The sequence below is a fragment of the Salmo salar genome, chromosome 15, assembly GCF_965601325.2.
Source record: "Salmo salar chromosome 15, fSalSal1, whole genome shotgun sequence".
NCBI classification, from domain to species: domain Eukaryota; kingdom Metazoa; phylum Chordata; class Actinopteri; order Salmoniformes; family Salmonidae; genus Salmo; species Salmo salar.
Window position 1 is genome coordinate 48,703,874 of NC_138305.1, and position 16,729 is coordinate 48,720,602.

General features: G+C 40.5%; 1 protein-coding gene across 3 annotated transcripts in view; it reads left to right on the forward strand.

Moving 5' to 3' along the window:
• Positions 1 to 562: 562 nt before the first annotated feature.
• Positions 563 to 16,729, forward strand: part of LOC106571509 (sphingosine-1-phosphate phosphatase 1) — a 37,248-nt gene continuing 21,081 nt past the window's right edge. The window contains exons 1-2 of one of the 3 annotated variants that reach the window (XM_014144680.3): positions 570 to 1,675; positions 14,056 to 14,145. In XM_014144680.3, the coding sequence (XP_014000155.1) occupies positions 863 to 1,675; positions 14,056 to 14,145 (903 nt within the window). In that variant the 5' untranslated portion in view covers positions 570 to 862. Of the gene's footprint in view, positions 1,676 to 2,195; positions 2,503 to 14,055; positions 14,146 to 16,729 lie in introns of those variants that run through there. The other 2 variants (XM_082961854.1, XM_082961853.1) reach the window with 2 other exon arrangements.

Sequence of the window (16,729 nt, forward strand, 5' to 3'; positions counted from 1 at the left end):
ATACGAACATGTTCGCTATTGCTAACTAAATCAGTTGCATAGCGACTCATTTTAAGAAGCCGTTTGTAAGAATCATAATCTTAGTTTGTGAAATTCCTCACAAACTTCTCATATGGTTAAATAGTTAAGCAAAGGTGCTATTCATCAAGTGCAATTCCTCAACATCTTATGAACTTCTTTATTTTCTTAATTTTGAGTAAGTGTTTTGAATCTCTAGACCCAGCTCTCCAAACGTTAATGTCAATACGTTCCGTACTCACCAAAATATGGAGTTTTGTAGAGCATCTATCGTCATTACTGCCCTTAGACCTTTTTTTGGAAGTACATAAGTAAACAGTTAATCAATGATCTTTCGGGATACTGTACTGCTGCTGGATCAGCCGACCTGCGTGGTAGTAATTCGTTATTTTATTCGAGGTGCAGAAGGTGGATTTGGTGAACTGAATGTATTTTAATTATGTAACAACATTCCAACCTTGTTTAGCATTGTCGAGTCGTCCATAATTCCACTTTGTTTGCGTCACTTTCAATTAGGGACTTTTATTTTGAAGTCAACCCGCAAATTCTACTAATGTTGCTAATCGTTATGGTGGTTAGTTTCTCATAAATCATCGAACGCGCCTGACACAGGCATAACTGGTACGGATTATTTTTGTGACTAGTAGCTAGACACCATCGGACCTCCCCATATCTAGCTAGTTTACGGAAATTTTGTATTCCAACGACTTTTCGCCTAAACTGGAGGTCATCGTATTTCCTCTATTTTGTCTGGGAAAACTACCTACAGTAGCGGACGAGACTCCATCTTGCATGTGATTTGGAGGGCGGCTAGCTAGCTGAACTAGTTTGTGTCAGACGTACTATGGCGAAAGATCTAAAAACGATGTTCATACGGTGTTGTGGGTATTTGCAAGATCCGCACCATGTAGCATCATTTCAAAAGCTCTGTGGTGTCCAAGGCTCATTCCCAGTCAAACTGAGCAGGAAAGAATGGGAAAATGATTTTTTTGTTAACGGTGCCTGCGTGAAACGCCACCAGGACCAAAGTGGAAACGGCGAGGGACATGTTGGCAGACAGCAAATCGAAGGTCCTCTGCAAAGAAACGTAACTGCCGGAGAACAACATAACGACTGTTCAAACAAGCTGCAACATGAAACAGCTCTGTTGTCTGGGATAGGGGAGACAACCGAACAAGAGACGGTCTCCCTTGAGGGAAACAGACAAAGTAGCGGCTGTAGATTGACTGGGAAGCCGTCCAAAGCGGTTGAGAGTGACCGCGAGAATGGGGACTCTAGTGAAAGGGTCAAACCTCTTCGCAGGAACTCACTGACTGGGGATGTAGGCCAGGAGTTTATTATTCAGAATAAGTTCCTATTCTACCTTTTCACATTCGGGTCCGAGCTTGGTAACGAGATGTTCTTCATTGTTTTCTTCCCCTTCCTAATTTGGAATGTAGATGCTTTTGTCAGCCGGCGAATCCTTGTGGTCTGGATTTGGAATCTTTTCCTCGGCCAATCTACCAAAGACATTGTCCGCTGGACGCGACCAGCATCTCCGCCTGTGGTTAAAGTGGAGGTGTTTTACAACTCCGAGTACAGTATGCCATCAACGCATGCCATGTCCGGGACTGCCATCCCTTTCTCTCTCTTCCTACTCACATATGGACGCTGGCAGGTAGGCTATCATCAAACCTAGCCTATGATCAATTTTGAAACTATAATATTTGTTTATAAACAATTTTTTTGTATTTTGGGATTCTGTATTGAAATTAACTAAACTCATGAAACATTTATCCACCTCATTCTAAAGGCACTCTAAATATATTAAAATGTGTATCCCCACGCCCACACATTCGGACAGAGCATTTAAGTGGCTCAGGGAAATGACCAAATATATTTGAGAGAGAGAGATATATATATATATATATATATATATATATATAACACAGTGATTTATTATATAAAGTGATGATAAAAAATAAAGACTGCATGGGGGCTTTAGCATTACATGGAGAGTTTTTGTAATGGCGTGGCAACGGGATACGGCGTTTGTGTCCCAATTTGCCCAGGCTAAAAATACGGATATTTCTGCGCATGTGCATGATTTAAAACTTTTTTTTTTTTTACCGAGTGCTCGGCGGCGACGCCCCCCTCCTTCATCGCCTTTGTCTGGTCGCTATGGAACGCCGTTTGGGTCTTTTGGTGTCAACAAAAAGATACACTCAAATAAAACAGTTCTATTATAGAATGTTGTGTGTAATGAATTAGAACGTGCAATCCAAGCGCCACCACTACTATCAGTAGCACTGTCAAAACTTTACAAAAATGTCCGCAAACACCGGCCACAAACGATGTTTCCTGTACCGCGTTGGTAATAAAGCATTTGTTCGACCGCAACTTCTGGGGTAGCAAGCTAGCACCAATAAACCAGCTTGAAAACAATGACCAGTAGAAACTGCAGTCATTTTCATTATTCTTAGCAATGATTTAGCCGGAATCCTTGTAAGTATTGTTGTTCTCCTATTTAAATTGCACTTCAGTTCATGAAAATAAATACCTAGCCAGCTACTTAAGCCTGTTTCCCAAAACGAACGTTATAAGCAGCCAGCTAGCATCATCTGGCTAGTGAGGCTCGACCGGACCGGGTTATCTGTTGTGAAAATAGGCACAATAGTGGAATTTGCGGTTTGTCTTCAAAATAGTACAAAGTTGAAGGTGACGCAGAAAATTACAATTGGTGGAATCGTGCCATATATAGACTAGATAATGTTAAACAAGGTTGGAATGTGAAGCAACGAAATGGGGTATCAGTCTACTCTGTGACAGCCAACAGAACACAACTGTGAAAAGTTTCCGCAAAAATCAGCGTTGTAGCCCTCATGTGAAATCACCTTCCCAAGTCAACCTATTGTGTGTCTTGACATTCATATGGCACTGTACAGCTTTACCTAAGGATTGGAGATCAATGAAATGGGGTGTCAGTCTACTCAATAGCTAAGATATTTGTTCCCCTATGTCCTCGGTTATCAGACTCAAACATCCACACAGTATTGTTTTTCCTCTGGAATAGTGTTCAATACACATAGGTTGACAAGAACTGTGGCTCAATTCAGTTGTTTCAGAGTCCCGCAATAAGAGCTACGACGCTAATGTTCTTTGGGTGTTGCTGAGTAGACTGATCCCCCATGTCATTGATCCACAATCCATAGGTAAGGCTGGACAATGAAATAAGTATGCCCCCAATGCAATTCTAAAGTATAATACATCCAGTGTGATTTCAACAGATTTGTCAAATTAACAAATTGTCTTTTGTTGATTTTTCTATAACATTCCAACCTCGTTTAGCATGATTTATTCAGTTATGGAATAATTCTACTATTTGTATTCATTTGTATCACTGTCAATAACATACTTTTATTTTGAAGGCTAACCGCAAAGTCCACTATTGTGGCTAATCCTTATTGGGGCTAGCTTCACATAGATGTGTCTGACCACCATTAATCAAATAAGAACTGTCTTATAAATGAGGGTTATTTTAGAGGACAACTAGCTATATAGTTAGCTAGTTAACCTGTTCCGGCTAGGGGTTCCGCTAGCGGAACGTTTCGACAACATCCGGTGAAATGGCAGAGTGTAAAATTTCTTTTTTTATTAGAAATATTTAACTTTCATACATTCACAAGTGCAATACACCAAATTAAAGCTTAACTTCTTGTTAATCTAGCCACTGTCAGATTTCAAAAAGGCTTTACGGCGAAAGCAAACCATGCTATTATGAGGACAGCACCTCATCAAACAAACACATGTCAATCATAATTCAATCTGCCAGGCGCGACACAAAACTCAGAAATAACGATATATTCATGCCTTACCTATTGAAGATCTTCTGTTGGCACGCCAATATGTCCCAGAACATCATAAATGGTCCTTTTGTTAGATAAATTCCGTCGTTATATCTCCAAAATGTCAATTTATTTGGCACGTTTGATTCAGAAAAACACCAGTTCCAACTCGCGCAACATGACTACAAAATATCTAATAAGTTACCTGTAATCTTGATCCAAACATGTCAAACAACTTTAGGTATTTTTTTAACGTAAATAATCGATCAAATTTAAGACCGGATAAACTGTGTTTAATACCGGACGAAAACAAAGTGGAGCGAGCTTTCAGGCCGCGTGCCCCAACCACAACCGTACACTAGACTTGACCCTCGTTCTGAACAGCCATACTTCTTCATTACTCAAAAGAATAACATCAAACAATTTCTAAGACTGTTGACATCCAGTGGAAGTGATGGGAACTGCAAGCAAGTGCCTTAGAAATCTAGATCCACATAGAAAACCCACTGAAAACACTGTCACCTCCAAAAACAAAATCATGGATGGTTTGTCCTCGGGGTTTTGCCTGCCAAATAATGTCTGTTATACTCAGACATTATTTTAACAGTTTTAGAAACTTTCGTGTTTTCTATCCAAATCTACCAATTATATGCATATCCTAGCGCCTGGGCCTGAGAAGCAGGCAGTTTACTTTGGGCACGCTTTTCATCCAGAATTCCAAATGCTGCCCCCTATCCTAAAAAAGTTAACTATAGCAACTAAAACAGATTAAGTAGTTTTGCTATGTTTTTGGGGAAGAACATTGTTTGCTTCCATGAGCTAGCTAGCTCTTTTTTATGACCAGCACTGTAGGTGCGCGAGACAACTTTACCAGCGTCATAGCATACGTATCGATGTGTCGTTGTGACATATGAAATACGAGTGATGGTGTAATCAATGTGAAATAACTGCAACAAATTTATGAACGCTTTAAATTATTTGTCGTATCTTTTTTGACACGCAAAGACCCAAACAGCGTTCCATAGTTCGCTGGTGTAGCCTACAACATTTATGCAATGTCGTTTTGGTTTTTGCGTGTCAAAAACGATACACGTCAAATAACACTTCTTTTTTAGAATGTTGTGTGTGCTAAATTTGCACGTGCAAGCCTAGCTCCACCACTACCATAAGTAGCACTGTCAAAAAGTCTGTTAAAAATGTAAAAATCTTATACTGTACATGTTGCTGCTAACATCTCTTATGACCGAAAAGAGCTTCTGGACATCAGAACAGTGATTTACTCACTGAGTTGGACAAATAATTTTTCTTTAATGAGTCGGATGGGAAGGATATACTCCAAACACCCGAACAGGCCCTCATCCCCGTCATTTGCAGGAGAAAGAAACTGAGATTTTTCGGAAAGAGATCGGAGTGCCCAGTGAGGATCAGGCGACGAGTGGCTAATCTGCCGTTGCCATCCGTACTGTCAGATAAATGGAAAATAAATGGGATGAACTGAAAGCACGTATATCCTACCGAGACATTTAAAAACTGTAATATCTTGTGTTTCACTGAGTCGTGGCTGAACAACAACATTGGTAACATACGGCTGGCGGGTTATACACTATCGGCAGGATAGAACAGCAGCATCTGGTAAGACACAGGGTGGGGGCCTATGCATATTTGTAAACAATAGCTGGTGCACAATATTTACGGAAGTCTCAGGGTTTTGCTCGCCTGAAATGGTTTGGGCTACAGTTTATCATGAGATACTCTATCTACTAGAGGTCGACCGATTATGATTTTTCAACACCGATACCGGTTATTGGAGGACCCCCAAAAAAAACGTTTTTCCTTTCAGTGAAATACGGAACCGTTCCGTATTTATCTAACGGGTGGCATCCCGAAGTCTAAATATTCCTGTTACATTGAAGGTTGTGCAATGGTATGTCATAATTACGTAAGATTCTGGCAAATTAGTTCGCAACGAGCCAGGCGGCCCAAACTGTTGCATATACCCTGACTCTGCGTGCAATGAACGCAAGAGAAGTGACAATTTCACCTGGTTAATATTGTCTGCTAACCTGGATTTCTTTTAGCGAAATATGCAGGTTTAAAAATATATACTTCTGTGTATTGATTTTAACAAAGGCATTGATGTTTATGGTTAGGTACACGTTGGAGCAACGTTTACCTAAGCGATTATATGCAACGCAGGACAGGCTAGATAAACTAGTAATATCATCAACCATGTGTAATTAACTAGTGATTATGATTGTTTTTTATAAGATAAGTTTAATGCTAGCTAGCAACTTACCTTGGGTTCTTACTGCATTCGCGTAACAGGCAGGCTCCTCGTGGAGCGCAATGTAAGGCAGGTGGTTAGAGCGTTGGACTAGTTAACCGTAAGGTTGCAAGATTAAATCCCCGAGCTGACAAGGTAAAAATCTGTCATTCTGCCCCTGAACAAGGCAGTTAACCCACTGTTCCTAGGCCGTCATTGAAAATAAGAATGTGTGTTCTTAACTGACTTGCCTAGTTTTAAAATAAATCTGTGGCCAAAAATACCGATTTCCGATTATGAAAACTTGAAATCGGCCCTAGTTAATCGGCCATTCCGACTAATCGGTCGACCTCTTCTAGCTACCTAGATAGTTTTCATCTATTTTTCGTTGCTTTCTACGTACCACCACAGGCTAATGCTGGCACGAAGACCGCACTCACTGAGCTGTATTCCGCCAAGCAAAAGTTAAAGCAGGAACCACAAGTGACTCGGCCTGTAAAAAAGTGGTCAGATGAAGCAGATGCTAAACTAGAGGACTGTTTTGCTAGCACAAACTGGAATATGTTTGGGGATTCTTCTGATGGCATTGAGGAGTACACCACATCAGTCACTGGCTTCATCAATAAGTGCTTCGACAACGTCGTCCCCACAGTTACTGTACTTACTTACCCAAACCAGAAGTCGTGGATTACAGGCAACATTCGCGTAGAGCTGCTGCTTTCAAGGAGCGGGACTCTAACCTGGACGCTTATAAGAAATCCCGCTATGCCCTCTGACTAACCATCAAACAGGCAAAGAGTCAATACAGGACTAAGATCGAATCGTACTACACCGGCTCTGACACTCGTCGGATGTGGCAGGGCTTACAAACTATTACAGACTGCAAAGGGAAGCACAGCTGAGAGCTGCCCAGTGACACAAGCCTACCAGACAAGCTAAATAACTAATGCTCACTTCGAGGCAAGTAACACTGAAACATGCATGAGAGCATCAACTGTTCTGGACGACTATGTGATCACGCTCTCCGCAGCTGATGTGAATAAGACCTTTAAACGGGTCAACATTCACAAGGCCAGACGGATTACCAGGATGTGTACTCTGAGCGTGCGCTGACCAACTGACACATGTCTTCACTGACATTTTTAACCTCTTCCTGTCTGAGTCTGTAATACCAACATGTTTCAAGCAGACCACCATAGTCCTTGTGCCCAAGAACACTAAGGTAACCTGCCTAAATGACTACCGACCTGTAGCACTCACGTCCGTAGCCGTTTGCAAATTACTTTGATGTACAGATATTTTTAGCTACCGCCTTCTGCGGTAGCTAGCTTTAACTTGGTACCTAGCTAGCACCAATGTAACCAGCCTGAAAACAATGACCAGTAGAAAGTGCAGTCATTTTTAATATTCTTAGCAATGATTGATTTTAGGAATCCATTTGAGTAAGTATTAGCTAGGTAGCCACTTGTTGTTGAACTTCTGTTCATGAAAATAACTATCTATCTTTGGGCAGCAGGATTAGTGGAATCTTGCAGTTGACCTTCAAAATAAAAGTACACATTTGAAAGTGACGCAGACCATTCCAATTGGTGGAATTATGCCATATTTAGACTAGATAATGTTAAACGAGGTTGGAGTGTTGTAATGAAATGGGGTATCAGTCTACTCGGTGACACCCACAGAACACAACTTTGAAGAGTTTACGCAAATATTAGCGTTGTAGCTCTTATCAGGGACTTTGACTGAGGGAAATCACCTGCCCAGTCAGCCTATTGTGCGTACTGACAATCATATTTCTCTGTACAGCCTTACCTAAGGATTGGGGATAAATGAAACAGGGGTATCAGTCTACTCAATACCCAAGTGCTTTTTTTCCCCCACAACGTCCTCAGTTATCGGACTCCAAGACATCCATGCTGTATTGTTTTTTCCTCTGGGAAAGTGTTCATTACATATATTAGGTTGACTGGTACAATAAATGTGGCTCAATTCAGTAGTTTTAGATTCCCGCGATAAGTGCTACGATGCTAATCATCTTTGGGTGTCATTGAGTAGACTGATACCCCTGTGTCATCATCCACAATCCATAGGTAAGTCTGTACAGTGATATAAGTGTGACACCACTTATATCACTGTCACTGTGTGACACCAGTGATATAAGGTGTGACACCACTCTGGCCCCCTAGAACTGGAGTTGCCCTTCCTTGATCTTAGCCTACATGACCCCTGACCATATTATTGACCACTGCTGCCCCTGCAGTAAAACCATACCTCTAAGGGACAGACCATAGAATTAACTCAAAATAATGTTTACTACCACAAATGACAAGAACGACTGCCACTTCAGCATGCTTTTGTGGCACAGTCGATGCCACGCAGGAACAGAAGGTTGGGGGTTCACTGCCCACCACAGATGAGCGCACTCTCCCTGCCTGTTTCATTATACTACGATTAGAGCCAGCTGCAGACGATGACCAGCTAGGGGGAAATCAGATTTTTTTACATTTTGATGCCATAATTATATAAATTATATGCAACACATTTTTCACCGATATGTTTCTGTGCCAATGTACCACACAACCAATAAACAAAGCATACTGACTTTGGGCACATTTTCAGCACCACAATAGACTAAACAGAAAATACATTCCTCCCTACCTTGTACCGAAGCCATGTCTTGACAATCTCTGAATGTCATTCAACTTTTTGGTATTTTGTAACAATGTCTCTTTCCATTCATCAAATTGTTGCTGCACAGTTATGATTGATACGATTTTTGTCAGTGAAAAAAAAAAAACATATACACACAGATTTTAAGTGACTGAGATTGCACAATAAAGTTGGACTTATTTCCATAAATACAGTCGTATGAATAAGTTTGGGCACCCCTGACAATTTCCATGATTTCGATTTATAAATAATTGGGTGTTTGGATCAGCAATTTCATTTTGACCTATCAAATAACTGATGGACACAGTAATATTTCAGTAGTGAAATGAGGTTTATTGGATTAACAGAAAATGTGCAATATGCATTAAAAAAAAATAGAAGGGTGCATAAATTTGGGCACCCCAATAGAAAAATCACATCAATATTTAGTAGAGCCTCCTTTTGCTAAAATAACAGCCTCTAGACGCTTCTTATAGCCTCTAATGAGTGTCTGGATTCTGGATGAAGGTATTTTGGACCATTCCTCCTTACAAAACATCTCCAGTTCAGTTAGGTTTGATGGTGACCGAGCATGGACAGCCCGCTTCAAATCATCCCACAGATTCTCAATGATATTCAGGTCTGGGGACTGGGATGGCCATTCCAGAACTTTTGTACTTGTTCCTCTGCATAAATGCCGAGCAGTGTTTTGGGTCGTTGTCTTTTGTGACTGATTCTTCAACATTATTCCCAAGAATCTGCTGATATTGAGTGGAATCCATGTGACCCTCAACTTTAACAAGATTCCCAGTACCGGCACTGGCCACACAGCCCCACAGCATGATGGAACCCCCGCCAAATTTTACTGTGGGTAGCAAGTGTTTTTCTTGGAATGCTGTGTTCTTTTGCCACCATGCATATAACGTCCCTTGTTATGACCAAATAACTCAATCTTTGTTTCATCAGTCCACAGCACCTTATTCCAAAATGAAGCTGGCTTGTCCAAATGTGCGTGTTTGTGGCATGTGTGCAGAAAAGGCTTCTTCCGCATCACTCTCCCATACAGCTTCTCCTTGTGCAAAGTGCGCTGAATTGTTGAACGATGCACAGTGACACCATCTGCAGAAAGATGATGTTGTAGGTCTTTGGAGGTGGTCTGTGGGCTGTTTTTGACCGTTCTCACCATCTTTCGCCTCTCCGATATTTTACTTGGCCTGCCACTTCTGGCCTTAACAAGAACTGTGCCTGTGGTCTTCCATTTCTTCACTATGTTCCTCACAGTGGACACTGACAGCTTAAATCTTTACGATAGCTTTTTGTAGCCTTCCTCTAAACCATAATAGGGCTGGGCGATATATCGATATAAAAAATATATCGATATATTTTAAATGTGATATGAAATTAGACCATTTCGCATATATCGCTATAGTTCAAATTTGCGCTTTGATCCTTGCTCCAAGCAAGCTGCAGACCCGGAGCTCTCTGCGCTGCTCCCCGCGCCCCGCCCCTCTTTCATGCACAGAGGGGGGAGGGGCAGGAACAGACACTTCAACAAACATGGAGGAAGCAACAGCGTCTGCTGAGCGTTTTGAGGAGGAATTGGTTAGTAAAAGAAAAAGCATTGGCTCAGTAATTTGGAGATGGTTCGGATTCAAAGTATCAGATGAGCAACAAAATCACGTTATATGTAGGCAGTGCCATAAAAAAGTTACAGCCAGGGGTGGAAGCACTACAAATCTTTTTCACCACCTAAAACAGTGGCACAAACTGCTGCAGAAGCCCCAGCCGCAAGCCGTCGACAACCCGAAAAAGCTCCAGCCCCGAAACAAAGCTCACTGCAAACTTCATTTTCCCGCAGTGTGCCTAATGTCTACCTCAAGACAGCATTACTGTTTATCAAAGTAAAAAAAGAGGGTGAAAATGTTTGAGTTGATAGTCTGTTTCTTATGCAACTGGTTGAGGCTGTTCAGATAAGAAATTGAGTTAACAAAAAGCAAATGGTAATCACAGGCTGATGTTTAAAAAACATTTTCTCAAACTGAGCTCTTTATTTATATATACTTGCTGCCCTTACTAGGGTTTGTCATATTTTATTATTTTGTAATGTTGGTTATTTGCATCTGGATTTGTTAGAAAGGAGAAGAAATCTGTAATTTGATTTTAATAAGCCATTTAAAGTTGACTTTTCTCATATATATTTCAGAAAGAGGCCTATTTTATAGGCTATTTTTGTTTAAGATATTTTTATTTATTTAAATGCACCTTATGGAGCTTTGATTTCAAAAAAGGTAATCCTGTTATACAGTGTTTATGTTTACATGTTATTGTTATTTGAACAGCTGAGCATTTAATCTGAACCAGGTGAAGAGCCCTGTTTATTATTTATTCATTTGATTTTTCAACTGTTAACTGAAATAGCCGGTTTCAATAAAACTACTTGAGACATGTCATATCTGGCTTTGACTTTGACTGAACATTTGCTCTCACTTTGCGGAAAAAATATTGGGATATATATCTTATATCGATATTCAGCCTAAATATATCGGAATATGACTTTTGGTCCATATCGCCCAGCCCTAAACCATAATGTTGAACAATCTTTGTGTTCAGGTCATTTGAGAGTTGTTTTGAGGCCCCCATGTTGCCACTCTTCAGAGGAGAGTCAAAGAGAACAACAACTTGCAATTGGCCATCTTAAATACCTTTTCTCATGATTGGATGCACTTGTCTATGAAGTTCAAGGCTTAATGAGCTCACCAAACCAATTGTGTGTTCCAATTAATCAGTGCTAAGTAGTTACAGGTATTCAAATCAACAGAATGACAAGGGTGCCCAAATTTTTGCATAGCCTATTTTTCACATCTGATTTAATTTCATACAACTTAATATTGCTACACTAAAAATCTTTGTCTGGACAATACCCCAGTACTCAGCTTTTATTAGAAAATGAATGTCATGCCACTGTGATCATTTTCTGTGACGACAGAGTAAATTATTATGCAGCCTCAGAGGGGTGCCCAAACTTTTTCATACGACTGTACGTATATAATTACATAGATATAGAGATGAAAAAATGCTCAACCTCCAGATGAGTATGGGGGAGTTTAAATACAATTCTTACAAGTTTATTTGGTTGGTTTGTAGCTTATTCTTTAGATGTTTGGGGCTGCTGGTGAACAATGATGTGCAGGTATAATCAGTGACACTGGACACTTCCCGTCTTTATGGTGTCGAGCTGGGCGACAGATTTGAATGTGAATTGTCTAAAATCTTCATAACAAGTATGCCATTTGAGTTTCCTTCAGAAAATGTTATTTACCGGACATTTGAGAAATTGAATGGACATCCATATGCATTCAGATCCAACCAGCCCAGTCAGCGCCATCAATAAACGAGGGATTTTGGCCAATTTAGCCACATTTACCTGTCCTCAAACAGCCAATAACAATTTACAAAAACATTATTCCTTGTATTTCAATGTGTAGGATATGTAAAACTTTATAGCCAATAAAAAAAGGAGAGGGGGGGGGGGTTTAGGCTACTTTCCTAAAACAATGATTGTTCAGCTGTCAGAGATTTGGACACTAAATGTATCATGGCATTGCATGCAAAGGCCTATAGGCTTAGGTGTTCACTGTATGATATTGATATTTTAATATACCTACATAGTGCATTCAGAAAGTACTGCCCCTTTTCTACATTTTGTTACGTTACAGCCTTATTCTAAAATGAATTCAGTTGAAAAAATTCCTCAATCTACACACTTCCCCATAATGACAAAGCAAAAACAGGTTCTTAGAAACCTTATTGTTACTCTGACAGAGTTCCTCTGTGGAGACGGGAGAACCTTCCAGAAAGGACACCCATCTCTGCAGCACTCCACCAATCAGGCCTTTATGGTGGAGTGGCTAGACGGAAGCCACTCCTCAGTAAAAAGCATATTACAGCCCGCTTGGAGTTTGCTAAAAGGCTCTGACCATGAGAAACAAGATTCTCTGGTCTGATGAAACCAAGATTGAACTCTTTGGCCTGAATGCCAAGTGTCACGTGTGGAGGAAACCTGGCACCATACCTATGGTGGTGGTAGCATCATGCTGTGGGGATGTTTTCCAGTAGCAGGGACTGGAAGACCAGTCAGGATCAAGGGAAAGATGAACGGAGCGAAGTACAGTGATATCTTTGATGAAAATCTACTTCAGAGCGCTCAGGACCTCAGACTGGGGCAAAGGTTCACCTTCCGACAGGACAACGACCCTAAGCACACAGCCAAGACAACGTAGGAGTAGCTTCGGGACAAGTCTGAGTGGCCCAGCCAGAGCCCGGACTTGAACCTGATCGAACATCTCTGGAGAGACCTGAAAATAGCTGTGCAGCGACGCTCCCCATCCAACCTGACAGAGCTTGAGAGGATCTGCAGAGAAGAATGGGAGAAACTACCCAAATACAGGTGTGCCAAGCTTGTAGCGTCGTACCCGAGAAGAATTGAGGCAGTAAAGTACGGAGTAAAAATAAAAGGGTCTGAATACTTAAAAAATAAATAAAAATAGATTTAATCAATTTAAGAATAATATTTATTTTGGTAGGCCTATTCTGATACTTGAAAAGAGTCTCATTACTGTACATTTTTGACAACGGGGCTATTCAATCCTGACCCTCGAAGGCATTGTACAACTTGTTTTCTTTTCTTCCTTGTGGTTAGTCTAATAGGTTAATAAACTACTTTCCTTGATTGGCCTGATAGTTCTCCCACCTGGTTTCACCATAGACATTAAAACCAGTAGATAGCGCTGACGTCATCCACGTATTCCTATGACTATGTAAAACTCCCGATTGCGCATGAAGCCGGGAATTATTTGAATTTGAAGCGCGCCATATTGCTGAATGGCACCAAAAAATCACTAGGGATCATGGTGAAAATGGACGTAACTATTAAAGGATCATGGTCGATTATAGTCATTTTCATCCTACCTGAAAGCCTCCTCGTAGCTTGCCAGCCCGTGATTGGTCTATGTCAGCACGTGTGACGACAGGTTGCAGGTCTGAATCAGTCTCTGATTAATGAATAGCCTAGCCTAATGAACAACCAATAGGCCTATTGCTGTGGCCCTCCAGGACTGTAATTGAATAGCTTTTTACACACTTGAGATAGAACTCACTGTAAATGTGACTGATTGGTATTCAGCTTGTTAAGCACAGCTAATGATATGTATATGCTGAACTTTTTAAATCATTAATGTGAACAGTAGTAACCCCCTCCCCTTCCCCCCCCCCCCCCCCCCCCTTTGTTGCTCTTGCTCACAGTACCCTTTCCTGTTTGGCTTGAGTCTGGCCATCTGCTGGAGTTTCCTCGTCTGTGTAAGCAGAGTCTACATGGGCATGCACTCTGTCTTGGTAAGTCAATAGTACTTTAGACCAAACAAGAACCCTTCTTGAAATATGAGGGCGTAAAACATGCGTTCTAAGAAATGTTTATACATTTGTTGTTGAAGACATTCAAGGTTTAACCTGCAATCCAAACCGAAGCCATGCTCCGTTTCACGATAGTTTCGCGTCGTGGTTTCCGTCTTGCCATGCCTTCATTGAAACACCTTATTCTAAAATAGGATCTCTATGTAAAAATCAATCTACTTTCACCCCTGCTTGTTCAGTACAGATGTTCTGATTGAACATTGTGTGATGTTTTTCATACTGTGTTGTAGTGCTTTGGGTGCATGAAAGCACTTTAATAAAATAACTATGTATTATTATAACCACCACACAGAATCAGACAGAAATGTAGACTATCCTCTGTCCATTTGCTTCAGTGCATATTCAAGCCAGGCTCAAAATATACACTGGGGGGAAAAAAGCCCTGTACCTGACTCGCTTTTCCAATGGTAGGACGTTTACAGGAGTTAACATCGTCTTTTGAATGTCATGTGGTTATTATAATTTTTTTTTTATAGCTCTGCCTTTTTAAATCTGTGACCCCTTTGACTTTTCCTAAATAACTCTATTTAACACACTGATGTTGTTAGAATGTCTATCACTAACATCATTTGTGTTATAAGTGGTGTTAGATGTCATCCCCCGCCCCTCCTTCACCCAACAGTTGCCTGCCCAGCTGATAATGGCCCATCAAAACTACAACTAAACTATATCGAAGTGAATTTCACACATCTAATAATAGATGTAGCCTTAAAACCAGATTAAATTAACAGTCTGATGGTTGACAATATTGTCAAATTGTGACTGATGAACAGCGCAGCGTGTGGAATTGAGACGGGGAAAAACTAAAAGCAAGTCCTTCTACAGAGTCGCATAATTTTGTTGTACGATTTTATTTTGTCTTTTATAAACAATACAAAACATACACAAACAAACAACATCATACAAACATCAACTACATCACACCTGCCCAGATCCACTAGCACACACCCCCATCTCCAGAACCCGCATCACTTTCTGCCACATGTCCTGAAACGGCACCATTTTGTTTCTCTCCATAGCCCACGCATTTTCAATATTTTAAATAATAAATCATTCGATTTTTCCATTGTTAATGATAGCCGATTTGATTGATTTTCCAAGTTTTTAGTATCTGTTTTTTCAAGATGAGTGATGTAGAGAATCGTCCAACCCATCGGGTTTCTCACTACACCCCCATATGCCATGTCTTGGAATAGGCAGACAAAGATTAAAAGTAACTTTACATTGTAATACTTCTGACAACGAACTTTCCAGCCCTGTCAACTTCCAGACCTTAAAGCATTCCCAGAAAGCATGGATTTTTCAACCATTATTAGTTTAACACTTAAAGGAAGAATCCACCCAAAACCACTCATTACTATAATTTACGGTGTTAAATAACACTGTCAGAACAATATTTTTTGTGAACAAATGTTTCATTTTGTCATTATAATAAGGTTGGTAGCAACATGTGGAAATCTTTTGCAACTCAAGTCGACTACAAAACCCACAATGCAATGCTCTCTATGGGGTAACTGAAACTACACACACTAATACTAAAGTCAATATCAGCATGTGGAGTAACAGTTTAAGGTGATTTTTACAGCTATCAACTTACGCATCTACAATCTCACAATGTTCAACCTGCAGATTGATGTGCCTCAGAGTGGAGTCTGACATTGTCTGCCGGTAAATAACAACATTATAGGATTTTAGTTTTTGGTCCAAAAATCACCAGGAATTCAGCTATAAATTACTTTGATTTAGGAAATCTGTTCAAATATTCCCACAAATAAGAGATGTGATCATGTCCCAATGTAATCAAGGTATGAAATGATTGTGTTTGTTATTTTCAATCTCTTAGTTGTGGTCATTTTGCAGAGTACAAATTATTATAATTATGTTCCGGCCTCCCAACCATCCGGTCTGACAAAAATCTGCCCATGGCTGGATCTAGTTTGCCTATCCCTGCTTGATAATATGCTCAATAAAAAGTTTAAGTTGAATTTCCTAGGCTTGTCCTAAATCATGAAGATTCATCTTGGCCTCTGTTTCACCAGCCCTTTCCCCAACATTTAGTTTCTTACTAAAACAAATGTTGTATAATGGAAATGCTAGGCCTAACCTAATTGTTGCATTCTTTCTCATGTCATTAAAACAAGTCTGGTGCTTCATGCTCTAAACGATTCAATTGGCTAGTTCGGCTGTCTGTAAAGAAATGGGCGGGCTGTCGGTTGATCCTAATTATTGGATTGGACAGAGCGCAGCTTCATCTCAGTTCACTCGCTATTCATTGCATGACAAGTTCCAGTCAGTTCTCCAATCATTTAGATCGGTGCTGCCAACTGGTTATATGATTAACCAGCTAATAATGTGTATAATATCTAACAAGCGGCATGAGGGTAGGAAAACAGGATAAAACGTCGATGCCGATTTCTGACCGAGTTGACAGCAAACTCACATGCCTGCTGCAAGTTTTGAGAACTCGCACACATACCTCTTCTGCTCCTGCAGCTTGTCGTGGTCT